The 17,234-nt window shown below is 40.8% G+C and overlaps 1 protein-coding gene across 1 annotated transcript in view; it reads right to left on the bottom strand.

Moving 5' to 3' along the window:
- LOC119886749 (dedicator of cytokinesis protein 3-like) overlaps window positions 1–17,234 on the bottom strand; it is a 214,445-nt gene that overhangs the window by 33,910 nt on the left and 163,301 nt on the right. Inside the window, exons 8-14 of the mRNA XM_038697686.1 lie at window positions 16,891–16,932; window positions 16,016–16,170; window positions 6,384–6,465; window positions 5,983–6,043; window positions 5,452–5,599; window positions 3,100–3,188; window positions 2,079–2,204 (exon numbers count right to left, since the gene is read on the bottom strand). Of these exons, the coding sequence (XP_038553614.1) occupies window positions 2,079–2,204; window positions 3,100–3,188; window positions 5,452–5,599; window positions 5,983–6,043; window positions 6,384–6,465; window positions 16,016–16,170; window positions 16,891–16,932 (703 nt within the window). The remainder of the gene's footprint in view (window positions 1–2,078; window positions 2,205–3,099; window positions 3,189–5,451; window positions 5,600–5,982; window positions 6,044–6,383; window positions 6,466–16,015; window positions 16,171–16,890; window positions 16,933–17,234) is intronic.

Here is a 17,234-nt window from a genome sequence, read left to right as displayed (position 1 = left end):
AACACAAGCTGCCTTCCCCACAGCCTGGTCTGTGTCACCTATACCTTCTTACACCTGATAAAGACCTGGCTATTAAAGACACAGCTGGAGGCACACAGGGTCTCACACACATTTAAAGCTGAATACCTCTGCCATACACAAGACTGATGACCGGTGTTAACGTGTGCGGATTCATTTATCATTTCAGCTTGTCCTTATAGAGGAGACCCTTATTGTATCGAGATGGGAGTTAAATACTCGCTCCATCACTGCCCGAGGGGAGGGGGGTGCGTGACGTGCATGGTTAATGTATGTGAGAGAGGCGGGAAAAGGCATATGGTACGGGTGTAGGTGCTACGAAAAAGCAGCTGTTTCCTTCTCTCAGGGCAGTTTGAGTGTTGATCCCATTGGTTATTGAGATTGTTGAAAGGGTTCTGTATCTTGTATCTATATGGTATTATAACCTGACCATTATAAACTGTAAGCCCGGTATTAAATGCAATATATCACAAATGATAAACACAATTTAGACCCTGTTCAGTCCAGACATGAATGATGAAATTACAAAATAAATCTATATATATTTGACATGTTTTTTTTTTGTAAGATGATGTTGAAGGAGAGGCTGCAGATATTAAAATGAATTAAAAGCAGAGGGTGTTTGTTTGACGAGTGTTCAATCTGAGCTTTGTTTATATCCTTCTACTTTTGCATTTAACTAACACTTTTGTTAGAAGTATAATACCTCTGTGACTTTGTGCTAATTACTGCAATTACCAACAGCCGTCTTGTGTTTAACAAGCTGACAAACTAAAGCACCCTGCCATCTAATTTTGACCTTTTCTAAGTCTGTATACAAAATACAAAGAGCTGTTTCTCTGTAACAGCTCGTGTTTTACTGAGCAGCTATTGGAAAGTGCAGTTCTGTTAAACTTAAATTATAGCTACGGTATGTTCCGTGGACGCAGACGCTAAACTGAGTGATGCTTTGCATGTAAATCCAGCCGGTACTTCAGTATGATATACGGCCTCATTCAGACCCTGCACACACACACACACACACACACACACACACACACACACACACACACACACACACACAGAGACACGCGTGTGTCTTTCTGGTAGATGAAATGTTTCAGAGTGTCTTAATCAGCTTGCAGCAAACTGGTCGTTAATCTGACCAGGAAACTGAACCTCAGTTCCAAATGGGAAAACAAATTTGTTTTCTCACAAACATAACTGAAAGAATTTAAATACAAGAACAGCAAACACTTTTTTCCTGCTCTGGTTAATGAAAACATAATTTACATCTCTTATTTCTTATAGTGAATAAACAGTCGGTGTTTTTGTTTAAATATGTATCCTTCTTGGTAAAAACCTGCAGCCTGTAGCCTTCCCCCTGGCTTTATTTTGTTTCTGTTATTCTTTTCCTTGCTTTACATTTCTGTGTACTTGTTTTGTTTTAACCAAAAAGACTGAACAAAACAACAACTACAGCAGCCCAACTAAAAGCAAAGAGAGTTTTCTTATAATCACAAAGAGCACTAGTAAAAGCACTAGAAATTGGTATCTTCTCTTACAAAGTGAATAACATGACACAAACAAACAAACAAACAAACAAGATAGTAAATACTTGTGATGCAGACATGTTTCACCGCTTATCCAAAAAGTTTGCTGGGTTCTAAAGTTTACAATTTATGTCTCTAAAATCTATAAATCTAAAAATATTGGTTAGCAACTCAACTTCTGGGTTTACCAAATTAAATTACATTTACTGACAGGACACATTTGTTTTGAGGTGCAGATGCCTTTTTTTTTTTTTACAGAAGACCTCCAGGAAAAGCACAGGTGTAAACAACTAAATTAAAATGAGCTGATTTAGTGTCAGAGTCCTCGTGTTGTACATGGACAAGTAATGTGAACACGTCCAGTCCATACAGAGTCAAAAGAAAGATCCAAATGGATGCAAACAAACATTAATGGATTCAGTAGTTCTTGCATTACATTGCGATTCACTCTTGTCCCTCTAAAAAAAAACCAAAAACAAAAACGTAAGTTATGTTGCACATCTTTTTGGTCCGTGTGGCGTGACTCACCTGGCATGATGACATCTGGGAAGCCCAGTTTGCGTGTCATTGCCACCCCCCTGCTAAAAATGAGTGGGTTCTCTCTGCGGACCTGCTCCATGTCGCCCCTCAGCAGCTGCAGAGAGATGATCAGACCTGCAGGGATGGAGGGAGGAGGAGGAAGAGGAAGGCAGAGAAACAGAAGACAGATAGAGAAACGAGTAGGAGAGGGAGAAGAGAGAGATAAGGATAAAACACAGAGAGGGAGGAGAGCAGTAGAAATGGAGAGGTGAGGGGTAAAAAGGACAAAAGAAGGAATTTGCTGCTGTGAAATTTCACCTGATCTCATCTTTATTTTCCATAACCGGGACAAAACAATTAAGCGCATCTTGACTACAATGAGTCTGGTTTCTCCTGAGGGACGTTAACTGTCTAAAACAAAATATCCTGTAACTCCTGTCACCTGAAAACGCAAGATGAGAGCTGTAATAAACTCAGAGCCAAATGTGAAAATAACATCGGTTACAACCTCCATTCAAAAACATGAACTTGTGGGGCCACAGGAGTTCACAGGCTCTAACAAGAGGGCACAGGAGGCCGAGAGTTCCCTGCAGTGACACTAATTAAGATAATTTTCCAGCGGATGTCAAGTAACGTGTCAGTCAGGGTGCGTGCTGCTCTCCAAACTGGATGAGACGCTCCTGGAGGTTTGTGTTTGTTTTGGGGCTGACTTTATGCAGCCTGTATTTGTGTGTCTAACTAACTTTATTAGTGTCGGAGTGAGTGCCTCCTCACTAGTGCTGCTAGAGTTGCTAAACTCAACAAATCTGTGTGCCGTGTGCTCCAACAGAAGTAACAAGGTGACTTTTACAGATACTAAATGCGGAAGAGACTGAGAGTAAACAGAGACACCAGACGCAGACACACCTAAGGCAAGAAAACAGTTTTAAGGTTGAGTGAGGTATTTATTATTAATGTTGTGTTACCTGGGAGGAAACACAAACAGTCACAGATCTGCACACAAGGCTGATAAAACCACAAACACTCTTACCGTAGTTGGTGCTTGGGGCCGTGTATTTGGTGCTGGACTTGCGGATGATGTTCTCGTGAATCTGGTACCATTCGTTCTCATTGTTACACCTGAAGAACAAGAAAGTGAAACACTTTACTAATCAGAAATGTGTTTGTGACTCATGTTTCTAACAATATTGAAAATCCCTTGGAGAGGCTTAGTTAAAGGTTGTGTGCGTTCGTTTTAGTGCCATCTAGTGGTAAGGTTTGTGAATTGCAACCAGCGCTTCACAGTGCATTCATGTGCTCCTCGTATGGTCCCATTTCCCGAGTTGTGAAGTCGTTCTTCCGACTTCAGTACGTGTTAATGAGCACTTAAGTTTGAATCAACATGGACGCTACAACAAAGATGTGTTGGATTAACATTATTAGTGTATCCAGTTCACTCTATATGGACAGCAAACTAACCGTTATAACCATATTACACATTACAGGTTTGCAAAATATGTATATGTAATAAGTTCTGTATGCTTCTTTATGTCCCGTGAACACTTCATTACTCTTTTGCAATAAAGATTTAAGGAGGAAAAAAGATTAGAAAGAAGATTATTCTGATACTACATGAATGCACCATCAATCACCGCTCACCGCTCTCTTTCCAAGCGAGCAGGAGAAGCTACGCTTCATTATGTAAAGTCTTTATACACCACTGAAAAGATAGTTATGGATATTATATTGCATTTCTGTCAACAGATCCTCCTAAATATCACACACTGGACCTTTAAGAACACGGCTGTCTTGTCTTTTTACCAGTAAAATGTTCTGAAGTAGTGCCTAAGAAATGTCAGAGCGGTCCCCCTACTTGTTATTATGTAAACATCAAAAGGCTGATTGATGCTTCATGCAGATGAGAATGCAACAGAGTGCTGCTGCAGCTGTAGTGAGTTGGTAGGGACCTGTCAGGCTAGGAAGGTTGTTTGCTGATTTGCTGATATAGCCCTTCCCTTTCTTCTCTGCCTCACGTTGATTTTCTTTGTTGCTGATTATCTGTTATCTTTGCAGAAAAGCTTGTAACTGTTTATTTGTGTCTAATTAGACAATAAATGGCTGAACTTGCCTGACTACATCGGCAACATGTTGCTTCCCTTACTCTCAGACCTCTGCTGGATAGAACAGTTTATATTATAGAATTGCAGCTAAAACAGCATTTGGAGTCAAGCAGAACTAGCTGGACCTCCACACGGACAGAAGTTGGGCTGGTTTAATTTTTTTTATTACTATAAAGAGCCGAATTGTCGTCTGGCGTCAGCAACATATTAAGCAGCACTTTCAGTCACATCGACGTCACAGGAAGCTTGAGAAACAGGAAGCCTGGGGTACACAGAGACGATGTGTAACCACCCATGAAGCATCCTCAGGAGTTCAGCTAAGGCTGCTCTGAACACACACACACACACACACAGTCACAGTTACATCATGTTGTGACTGTGAGCACTGTGGGGCTCCTGCAGGCAAAGCTTCAGAAGTTTCAGCCAAAGGGGGGTTCCCTGGTGTGTGTTTGAGACAGAGAAGAATGCTGAAGGCTTTTTGAGACTGCAGAGACTATTCTGTGACAAAACAGTGAAGTGGCCGTCTGAAGTCATTCTCTCTCTCTCTCTCTCCTTTACATAACACGATGCCAGAGAGAGTGAAAATAAGAGGGTGAAGTGTTACATGAGGTGAACAATAAAGAGATAAAAGGGAAGAGAGAAAGGAAAAGGTCAGTGGTGAAGGAGGCAATGATAAGAAGATACCGTATGCCACCCGCTTAATTATCTCTCCTTCTCGCTTATCTTTAACCTTCTGCCCATTCTCTCCTCTCTGACCGTCTCTATAACATTCATTTATCAAGTCTCACTTCAAACTACTCTCCCTCTCTGCCCCAGCATGTTCAGTTTATGATAATAAGATGTTTTTCTGAAAGGAAAAAGTTTGTTTATGAGGTGAGGACAAAAGGGTAATTACATTCACAGTGCTTGGTATCACTTTCCTAAACCTACCAACTAAAGATCTGACCCTTACATCTGTGACATAACGCTCTGCTCCATACGAAATAAATAAAGCTATGGCTTTATGAACCCATTTCTCTGTGAGTTCTTGTTTAATGTCGGGTTCTACAGCGTTAAGATTCATTTTGGTGTGATTACTCAGTGTAGCATTGTGTAAAATCAGCTTAAATCAGCAGATGATCAGCCTGAGAACATTAACCCATTAGGCTAAAATGTTTTTCAGAAGTCAGAAGGTAGCTAGGTTATAAATAAAGTTCTCTTATGTAGCACCTGAAAAACAAAACTCATTGCGCTCACATCACATGTCACATGAATGTTGACAATCTGCGTGTGCAGCCACTTACGTGTAGACTTTCAGGACAAAGTCTTTCTCCTCTTTGAGCTCTGAGATGGTCTGCAGCACGTCGCTCATGGCCAGGACAGCACAGCCGTACGGTCGGCGGTACTGAACATGCGGAGGGCCCTTCTTACTGTCATTCAGCAGCATACGACCTGCAAGTGTGTGTGTGGGATGTGTTGTATAGTGAGAAATACTGGACATGGAAAAGGATCCTTTCACATTCAAGTGTCTGACTTGGAAATAAACAAGATTTAAAAAGCTGAAACTATATATTACTGTATGTGTATATATGTGTATATATGTCACATAAACTAAGCTGGGAATGAACTTTTAACATGTTTCATTCTTTGAAAAACATATTAATTATAGTCCAAGCCTCAGAAATGACCCGTGGACTCAACACTTCTCTGATAGTCTCAACAATATATACTTCACAACGTTTCTATTTTATTTCAGGGCTGGATTGTATGACATCGTGTAGGTGTTGTTGATTTTTTTGTCCACCCACTCCTGGATGTCATACTGTATAGCTTACCTGTTCTGATGACCTGGGAGATGATGTAGAGATCCCTCTTCATGTCTTTGTTGCTCAGGTCCTGCAGAGCGCAAGAGAAACAAAAAAACACAGGAACTGAAAATGTATGAAAAGATGATGAAAAGTTCAAATACAGCACTGCAGCTTCCTTTCTCTTACTCTTTGAGTAATGAATCATAAGACAAGAGAAGAGAACGTGGAAAAGGGGGAGATGATATGCAGCAAATGTCAAGATTAATGACTGAAGCCGTTTCCTCTCAAGGCTGATTCTACAACAGAGCAATAGGGGGCAATGCATCCTTTCTTTTACATTCTTCACAGTTCCCCTTCTTTAACCACTCAAACACCTGCATTTTAAACACATGTTTTACATTTTATGTGTCTGTGGGTGAGAGTTTTACCGTGAAGAGTGCACACAGCCTGTCCACCTTCTCCGGATTCTTTGGTCCTCCATTCTTGTTCAGTCTTACCATGAACTTCTCACTGAAAAACACAAATATGACACAAATAAATGTCTTTAACTTTGGAGCAAAAGGTTTAATTTCAGTGAGTGAGATTCCCTGAATTGACCCTTGACCTAAGATAACTTTAAAGAGGAACAAGCGGAGGGTGTTCGGGGTCTCTGACGCACTGTCTGGTCTGGAGATTGAGCTTGTGATTAAATCTTTTCTGCAGCAATATTCAGTTTTTATGTCTCATAATGATCATAGTGAGGTAGCGCTGAAGCTGTCATGTAAAAATTGAGTGTCACACGTTCCTTTCATTCTCTTTTCAAGAATTCTGACTTATATTTTTAATTACAATTTAATTAAAAGTTCAGCCCATCTACCAATGTCATTATATCGTTGTTCGCTGTGACCTCATCTGCATATGCTTCTCAGCACCGACTCCACGGTTAAGAAAACTCTGCTCTAACCGCTAGCAATTTACCCCCGGAGCCTTTTCAATCTCCTCGGGGGATTTCTGAAAGAGATAAAATTCTTTAAGATTTCTTCTCATGCCTTCTCTCTTCTCCCTCTGGAGCACCGGCAGTGAGGAAACTCTAAAGCGGGGCGTCTCAGCCTTCTTTTCGCTTCAGGGAACAGCAAAATATTGTCTGCCGGTGTCAGCGACTCTATTCTTTAACCCGTATTTATCGAGGGGAATGTGACTAAGCTAACATGCTTTTATTCAATAATGGCGTGCTTGACATTAATACAGTTAAGCCTCGACACGTAAGATTTCCCCAATCATAAGTGACTCTGAAAAGAAGGAGCGGCACACACTAATCCACTGACATTTGCAGATTTTCAGTCTCTTCACACACACAACACCACCTGGCTTTGAGGCATCTGAAAACAGAATAAATGACCCGTGTTGTGCTCCACTTATACTTATTAAAGTGCTTCTAGATTTTGTACCAAAATAAACTCAGAGCAGACTCATTTAGCAGGAGATATGGTTTGTGCTACGATTTGCATCGAGTTCCTCGTCATCTTCAGTGTGATACTGTATTTATTTTACTCCTTCCTCTTTCAGAAATTAAATTTTGTTGTTTGTTCATCGGCTGCTTGTTTGTGACACAGGATAGTTGGACGACCAGTCTCAAAAACACACACTCATGTTGTAACGAATCATGGATCACCTGGATGGTATAAGAGGGAAACCTGGAGCTTTCACTCACACACTTATAACAATCACATAGACACTATTTAGAGGCCAACAACCACCACGACTCTGCTGCTCCTGCTGTCTCTCTTGCTGCTGCTTGGTAGTGAACCTGTGTAGTGCATTTAGAAACATCCATCCCTGTTGCTGCTCGCATTAAGTCTGAGTCAATAACGCTCGCCTGAAGAGGCCACAAGCACAGCACCCACCTGCCTGAACTCCCTCATTGCGTGTTCCCTCGTCGGTGGAAAGAGTTACTAAACTCGTTTCAGTCAGCAGAATCTGTTTCTGTCTTGAAGACCTTCCTCTTCTGAGAGTACTTATCTGACTTAACGCATTCTCTCGCTCTCTCTCTCCTTTACTATCTATTTCTCAAATCCCATTTTTTCCACTTGTGTCATGTGGAACGTGAGCTGAGTGTTGAGGCACTTGTTCTCTAAGGCTTCTCCTTGATCTACCGCGGCTTGGATTGTACCTAATTTGTATGTCGCTTTGGTCCAAAGCGTCCACCAAATGAATATATGTAAATGTAATTCACAGAAGGACAGGAGTCCTAATTCAAGAATTCTGAAATACACGAGATATGGGGAAATTGTTTCTCATTCAGGTACAACTGTTGCCAGCTTATCTGCTCTTTGAAAACATACATTAGAAATTAGAATTACTTTGTACTGCACACAGAGGGACAAAGCCATTTAAAATGAGAGTCAGTAGTTGATACAGCTGCACTAGCTTAAATATCAGCCAGAGCAGCAACAAAAAGGCAAGATAGACTCAAAAATGTTTAATTGAGTGCACACCTGGAGAATTGAGATCATCTTAGTGCATTTAGTTGAGCAAAGAATACTTTATTGCTTGAAGTTCACTGAATGATTGGGGGTTTTGTTCCTTGTCTTGTGTGTCTCCGTTAAGCCTCGTTGATTCTTTTGTTCGTTTGCTTGTTCAGTTTAGTTCACTTAGTACCTGTCCTGTCTCGGATCTTAGTTTTTAGTCCTGCATTTTAGTTCTGTGTCTTAGTTCATGTCTTTGCATTTACTCCTGGTTCTGTGTTTTTATTATTTTTCCCTGTTAGGTTGTAGTTTATTTGTATTATTAGTTTTCTTGTCTGCTAAGTGTTGGTTTGTGTTTCTGCAGTTTGGTTTGGTCCTGTCTGTTTCCCCTGCTTTCTCTCTGCCTGTCTGTGTGCATGATTAGTCCCTCCAGTTTTTCACCTGTGGATCACATTAACCCTGTGTTTATATTGCCTGTGTGTCCCTAAGTCTGAGTCCGGTCAGTGCAGTTTGAGAAGGTGTCGTGTCCTGAATGTTCCGTGGTTATTTGGATTTTGCCTTTTGAGTTCTTTTGGATTACCTGTTTCTATTGGGTCACTTTGTTTGTTTGGATTTGTTTTTGATTTCCTGCCACTCACTGAAAGTGTGCTCGCCTTTTGTCTAAATAAACCTCTCAAACTGCATCTGCTCAGCCTTCGTGTCCTGCATTTGGGTCCTCAACCTCCGCACGTCACCATCCCTGCCAATCATCAGATTTGCTCAAGAACAGATGGTTAAAGTTTATTTGGAAAATGTTCAGTATAATCAGACTTCAGGTTCACCAGTCAGTCCTGATCACTTTGTGCAAATGTTTCATAGAATCTTCATTAACATTCAATATATCAGACTGGTGTGGGCCACTAAACAAAATCATAACAATGAGCAGTAAAATAATTGGACTGCATGGAGCAGGAACAACTTATCAGTATTTACACCTGAAGGATTAAACTAAAAGGAACACAGCCTCAGACGCTCCTCACACACACACACACTGCACAGCCATCACAGACTTCTACCCTCAGGCCTGATAAACAGATCACTCACATTCAAGACTGAGAGCCAAGGGAGGTTTTGTGTCCATCAGAATAATAAATGGCTGATTTACTCAGTCATCTAAGAATGTACTTATAAATTGTTGCCTGGTTCAATTTACGTATTTATCTTTTAACACGATCTTTAAAAAATGTTTATCGCTTCTTTATGGTGTATTTATTGTGCTTTGCTTTACTTGCTCAACACCGATGATCGCTGTAATGTGACACGTGTGCGGTATATTGTGCGGATTTAATTTCACATGTGTCCTGGAAAATGCTGTTTCTTATTAGAAAAAAAGCTCCTCATAGAGTCTTTATTATTCAGTATTACTCCCACACAACTCTTAGGTTATTGCTAATATTTGCACAGTTTTGCTGCAAACAACAGCAGTGATGACCGACAAATCCCCACAACGCGCACCATGTCCAACTTCTTTCAACTAAACAATTTATTCTAATCCCCTAGAGATACCGTGGCCCAAACAAACACAACAAAAGAGAATAAATATGTATTTCTCACAAACAGTAGGAGCGTGTGACTGTGTGTGTGAGACAGAGTAGGTGGGAGACTGTGGGGTGCAAAGAAAGAGCGAGTTTTCATATTCAAATCATAGCTCCTGTTTCCTGTTGGTCATTTTTTATTGAGTCAGAGTGATTCACTGAGCAAAATGAGCGCGCGCACACACACACACACGACACACACAACCTTCCCTTGGCACAAATGTACGACACACACTCATGCACATAAATCATAGTACACACACTCACTGTTCACCTAGACACACACACAAAACCAGAGTTGAATCATTAACACAGTTTTACGTCCACATCGATATGAAGGAGGCAACATTAACAGCGTGGATGCAATCAGGAAATGTTCTGCTTGATACAAATGTGTTCATACACACACACACGCACACTAAGACTCTAGCATGTATGTATGGACACACACAGATGTACCGTAGATGGGTGAATGCATGGCTGCACTCAGTCATGTGCACATATGGTGTACACAGAGGTGCACCAACATGCACACACACTCTTTGTGGAAATGCATATGAACCATCAACCAATCATTTCCACACCGCTGCCATCCATCCTCTAAATATACCACATCTGCAGCAGCAGAGGGGCCTCAGCTTAGGAAAACACAGCACACACACAAACACACACAGTCAGTGTGACCATGCTCTTTTCAACCTTAATTTATCCAGAGGAATTTGTAAATTAAAATTTACACATGGGAGCAGCCCAGACCAACCACATCCTTCCACTCTCAACCACAGAGCAGATCCACTGCGTGCAGCAGTCTGAGTTTTAGTTCTTGAGGAGGTGAGAAACATTTAATCTCTCTCTCTGCACAGATTTCACCTGATTTCACCGGGATTAAACCAGCAACCTCACTGCTCACCCTGATGTTGTCCATCATATACTGCATATCGTCCAAGCTGCCCCGTACACTGACTTTCAAATTTCACCTATTGTACCTCAGAATTGTGCCAATAATCATACATTCCAAACCCACATTTGTATTTCTACGATCTACTCTTTTTAAAAAAATGATTATTGCAAGACAAAATTCACAACACAGACATGACGATACAAAGGGAACGAGATATGAGAAAAAAGAAAAAAAAATCCAGGTACATGAAAACAATAACAGCGGCAGTAACAAAATTACTTATCAACAAACAAACACTGAATCTTGTGTGTGGATGGATAATAGAGAGAGGCAAAGAGGCTGGTGGGGAGCTACGAGAGAGAGAAAGGGAGATAAAAAAAGAAGAAGAAAACACAAAAATAACAATAGCAATAACAAAAATAAGTAATAAGTAAGATTTATTCCTAATAATACAAACAAAAAGTCACAATAGAATTGTAACACTGCTGTCACCAACCCCCCCACCACTGCAAGTGACAATGTACGTTGTATTTGAGTAAGCAGCATCCCGGCCCCGGGCCCCGACAGTGAGGCAAAGTAGAGCATCTACTCCTATTGCACCGGACCAGGGTAAACGTCTCTGCTCAAGGGCGTCACTTTGTGCTGAAAAGATTAGGGGTACACTGATACACTTCCCTCACGAGATGTAACAACGCTCAATTTTGGGCTCACGAAAATAAGACAAGATGAGATTAGAATAAATATTAACTACTATGATATATGATTGGGAGGTCTGGGGGTCCTCCTTTAAGACATTAAGCCAGACATCTCCACCAATTTATGGTTGAAACGTCTATATCAATATAAAGGGAAATACAAAATACAGCTGGCAGGTGAAAATTCAAAATATAAAAATATAATGGAATATAATGCAGAAATCAGCAGCTTGTTTTTTTTATTTAAGTTTCTGTCTTGGACAATGTACATTCGTTTATTAGATATTTACATTGAATTGCATGTTGTCTTATTGTGCAAACAAACATTTCTCAAAGCATTTTCATTTGTTATTTAACATTTCCTGTTGCAAGCTATTTTTCAGAACCATTTAAACAAATACTTTTAAAAAGTGATGGGGACAAAAATGTCTCTTCTCCACCCAGATATACTTTTTAAGACATTTTATGAGTCTTTTAAGGGAACTTGTGCTCAGTCAGGAAACCTTTAAATCCCACTGTATGTGATGTCGGGCTATGCAAATACAATTTCAAAACAAAGCTGGTTTAATTTTTTTAGCAGAACATATGAGTTTTAAATAACCTTGCCAGTTGTTGCACTACTCTGTCTTTGATATCTGTGTTTTTACCTTGCTTTTGTGATTTTACTTTGTAGCCCTATGAGATTTGTGTAAAGTGCAATACAAATAAAATGTTGTATTGTTAATAATAAAGATTTTCTATTCTAATTCAGCACAGTGAAGCCATTTCAATGCAACATTGATTCAACAGCTAAACATCACTGAACTCCATTACAAACGTCCTCTCACGACACCTTGCACAGATTTACAGTGTTACTTTAGGTTAAGATGACTCTGTTAACCGAGGAGGAACATGCACTCACTGGAGCACGAACACCCAGACTCCTGTGATCACTGTAAAATGTAAGAAACAAGTTGTTGGGAAGGATCAAAAAAAGATAAAGAGACCATTCATGCTTCTGTGATGAGAACATTATAGTGAAAAGAAGAAGGGAAGTGATTCAGTGAGAACAGACTCCTGTGCCTATTGTGTGCGAGTCTCTTGTGGAGATGAGATTTTGAAGCTAGTGACAGAACACAGAGAGTGCTCTGCAATCATGACTGGAGTGTTAAAAGACTTTACTACTCGTAAAAGAAGAACAAAGTTAAGTCCTGAAACCAGGAAGGAAGAGCTAAATAACTGAGGGTCGCAGCATGCAGGTCAAATATTTTATGTAGTTTCTTATTTATTACAGGTTATTGGTAAACAGTGTTGGGCTAGTTACTCAAAGGATGTGGATGGATTACACATCTGATTCTGAGACTTCAAAGGAAAGACATATCATATGAAATGTACTGGCTTTAATTTAGATTTTTCCCTCTTACTGGACATGCTTATCAAAGAGTGGTTATACCTGAAGAGCAGGAGTCTCTCAAATCGTTTGTCAGACAACCTGTTCCTCCTCGGAGTCAGCACAAGATTGCCCAGGCTAAAGAGCCTCGCCACAGGCGCACTAGAGGGGATCTCTGTCCTTTCGCGAAACTTATACAATACCTCCACCCCTCGAAAGACGTCTTTGGCAGCTCTGCCATTTCTGCGTCCTCATGAAATGGCGCTAAAGTCAAAAGTGAGGTTGGAAAAGTGTTACGCAAACACACACGAAAAGGGACGTTTGATTTATTTTTCTCTCCTCCCGTTAGGCCAATAGTTCAAGAACCAGTTCGCAAGTAACACAATGATTTTGTTATTAGTAAGTGTGATGTGATTACTGAAGTTATCAACAGTAATGAGTTACATTACTGCGTCACAGACAAAAGTAATCTGATTACAGTAACGCGTTACCCCCAACACTGCCTTTTGTGAACTAGTAAAAAAATTAGCTTAGCTTTAATTACATGTCCCAAGTGAGAAACTTAAAATCCCACTAAACTTAATGACTATCTTAAGTTTTTGTTTTGGCCCACTTGTGATTACCTGGGTTTAGACAAGCAAGACAGCGTCCACTTTAAAACTCTGGACAGCCTCATTTTAGCCCAGATGTTAACAAAGACACAAAGAATTAGTTGTCTAAATGTCTCATCAGTGTGAAGCTGGTAAGTCTGTAACCCTGCTGAAAGACTGGTAAAGTTTTATTACAGCACTGCAGCTGACCAAAGATTCATAACGTGCTTACAACAAAGTCAAACAAGCAACACTGAAAACCTAAATCAAACATAGAAATGAGACAAAAATAAGAGATGCAAAATTACAACCAGGAAGGTTCTAAAAACAACAAGAAGACAAAAGACAAGAAGTTTCAGTTTCCTCTCAAAAGTCCACTCAGAGACACACTGAGGACTTCGGGGAAGGATGCACAGAGAGAAGTCACCAAACGATCCCAGCCCCCCCACTGCAGAGGGACCATGGTGCTTACTGGACTTACAACAGCAGATGTAAAAGCATGTTTGTTCATCTACTGCTGTGGTGACATCTCATTTCATCCCAAACCCTTACCCCTAACCTTAGCCTAACTGTAACCTGAACCCTAAAAAGCGTCTCTACTCGAGTCCCCATGGGTTAGTGTGCATTAAAGTCCTCACTGGGATATATAGACATGAAGTACACACATTCAAACAACAAACATGAATCACTCTCAGAGGCAGAGCTGCTCTGAGGGCAAACAGTCTCAATGGGTGAGTAAAATCTCAACAGCCGGAGGATTTCTTGGAAAGTCACTGTCGGCCAGTTCCTCTCCTCTCCTCTCCTCCTCTCTCCCCCCACCTCCTCTATTCTGTCCTCCTCTCCACTCTCCTCTCCCATCTGAGCGTCTCAGAGGAGCAGGTCTTGTCATTAGACTCCAATGCTGAGTCAGACTAGACACTGAAAACACGCCAAGGTCAAACGTATTTGTGTGAGTGTGTGTGTGAGAGGACAGAGCCGCTGGTCGGTTTCCAATGAAAAGACAGAAATAAAATGAACAAAAACGGATTGTTTGTTAAACCCCCGTCGGTTTCCTGTAGGGACCAATTTCCTCTCTTTCTCTATCACACACATACACACACACTAAAAAGGCATTACTTCTACTTTCTACTAAACATTTGTGTATAATATTCTCATTGACCCAGCGCTGAACTGCACTTTGCTACATACCTCCAAAGCACACACACACACACACACACACACACTTAAGTCATTGTAGTTATGAGGTGTGGATCGTACGTGCACACCAGTAAGACCTCTGTGATCTGACCAGCCTCTGACACCTATAATTTCCACAGACTTAGCGTTACGCTACGGCACAGGCGATGGTGCTAACATGTTAGTGTTACACCTGAATAAAACACTCATCGCCGACACCACGTGTGCCTAACGCCTGTGTAACCACTGTGCACAAGGCTATAAAAAAAAAAAACTGTGGGTGTAATGTCTGAGGTCGTTCAGACGTCTCCTCAGGTGCTAGTGAGGTGTATGATATGAGATGTGATCCACAGCTCATACATAGTTTTCATCAACCTCATATTTGACATTAGAAATTCCTACCAGTTGTGATCGCTCCACTAATGCATAATTAATGTGCATTCATTATGTTGGGCGGGGGGGTCATGTATTATTTACAGCAGCTCTGTGTGGCCACTTGCCACGATTTGTTCCTTATTATGAAGGCAATATGTCAGGTGAGAGGGAGAGGGAGAGAGAGAGAGAGTGGGTGTAGAGAGCAGAGAGAGGAAAGATGCATGCTTTGACTGTACTTAAAGAGCCTGTAATCCATATATGATATTAATGCAAGAAATGTAATAAAACCGTGAAAAAACTGTAAAGATGAACCTGCAGAGAATCATCAGCTGAATTGTCTTTATGCGTCTTTGTACCCATAGTTCATTGTTTATCTGTCCGGCTGCAACATCACTGTTCTTGATTCACGCTCAGCGCTCTCATAGCGTCGCTTTCAGAGAAGAAGCTGTAAAAAGCCACCGTACAGGCCTGCTCAGCAGCAAACAGCAACAGCAGACAGACACGGTTAGACAGGAGCTGCTGAACATAGTGGAGCATTTAGTAGATAGAGAGCCAGATATTTCTCTCAGGAGCTCGTGGAGACTAAAAACAGAGCGAACACTGGACCCACATTCATCAGGTGACACAAACATGTCTTCAAGTGGATGATAAACAAGTTCACCATATCAACTTAAAAGCTAAGACACAAACTTCTGTCTGAATGAGCGGCATGTTTACACCATTATATACATACCACCATATTTACTATTTTATCGTGTGACTTCAACTCACTTTTTGTTAAGGTATTTTTTGACTGTGCAAACTTCAAATCTTTTAGCCTTTGGATCCAGTTTGCATTTGATTTTGAGTTTATCTGAACTTCACAGCGATCACTCTTCAGCAGCAAATGAGTAAATTAGAGTCACATGATTTGCAGCAGTGAGTGTATATTTCTACCTGATGGTCTTCCCCTCCCTCAGGTCGTACAAAGAGAAGAATATGTCGGTGTCTTCTCCTATGCTGTTGTAGGTGAAGCTCTTCAGGTTGACCAGTAGGTGGTGAGGAACTGGAACTCTGCACGGCTCCCCGTGTCGCTGCCGGGTACCGTCACCCTGGAAAGTCCACAGGGAAACAAGCATTATTGGAAAATTGATAGATTTATGTGGGCCTTGCAACCTTTACAGAAATATAATATTTATAACAAATTAGCATATAAACTCTGGAACATTAGTTACTGCAAACAAAAAAGTTCTCAACACCTTGTTAAGTGTTAACTTGCTGGATTGTTTAGTCTCAGATTGTTTCAGAAAGATTGCCAGGTTAAGAAATTAAATTGCTCTACCCTCCTTTAAAACTAAGCATGTGGATGCCATTTAGCAAGGCATTAAATCCCTGACTGCTCTGTGGCCAACAGGAGACCACAGCGTATGTTGTGGCTTCTGGTGAGTATTTCCTTATGTATTGGTTGGAATAAATCACCATGTGTGTTAAAACTTTTATTTTATTTGTGCTGTCTGACCTAATTTTGGGCTACATGTCCCTAAAATATTGTCATTAATGTCCAGACCGTGCATTCAAATGTTTACTGAAGTATTAATGATATAAAGCACCTCAGAAACATAGTAAAAGTACAACATGTGATTGTCTTTGAGTTGAATTATTAAAGTATAGTAACACTAACTCTGTAGTTTTGACTTGTTATTAGGTGTATCAGACAAATGTAGTTGAGTATCACAAAATATACCAGTATCTCTGTACTTCGGTATAGTACACGAGTGTAGTATTTAACACCCATGAAATACATAGACTTTACTGCGGTATCTAATACGTACCTGTGTGGTGCTCTGTTGTACACTGTGTCTGCTGGACAGGTGCTGTGGAAGACAGAAAGTAGTTAAGTAGGAAGTTAATTATCATGTTCTCTCCTCTCCTCGCTTCCTTTACTCTTCTCTGGTCTCCTCTCCTCGTTTCCTCTCCTCTCTGTTTTCTATTCTCTCCTGTCCTTGTTTTCTCTCCTAATTTCCTCACATTCCTCGACTCCTCGCTTTGTCTCCTATCTTCTCATTCTTTCCTCTTCTCTCCTCCCATCCATCTCCTTGTTCCCTCCTTTCTTCTCGTTGTCTCTCCTTGTCTTGTACCCTCAACGTGTCTCTTCTCCTCACCTTGTTTACTCTCC

This window comes from Micropterus salmoides, unplaced genomic scaffold, assembly GCF_014851395.1.
Source record: "Micropterus salmoides isolate LMB-PRFRI ecotype aquatic unplaced genomic scaffold, ASM1485139v1 Ms_hic_scaffold_4, whole genome shotgun sequence".
Classification (NCBI taxonomy): domain Eukaryota; kingdom Metazoa; phylum Chordata; class Actinopteri; order Centrarchiformes; family Centrarchidae; genus Micropterus; species Micropterus salmoides.
This window is presented reverse-complemented; position numbering and strand designations above follow the sequence as displayed.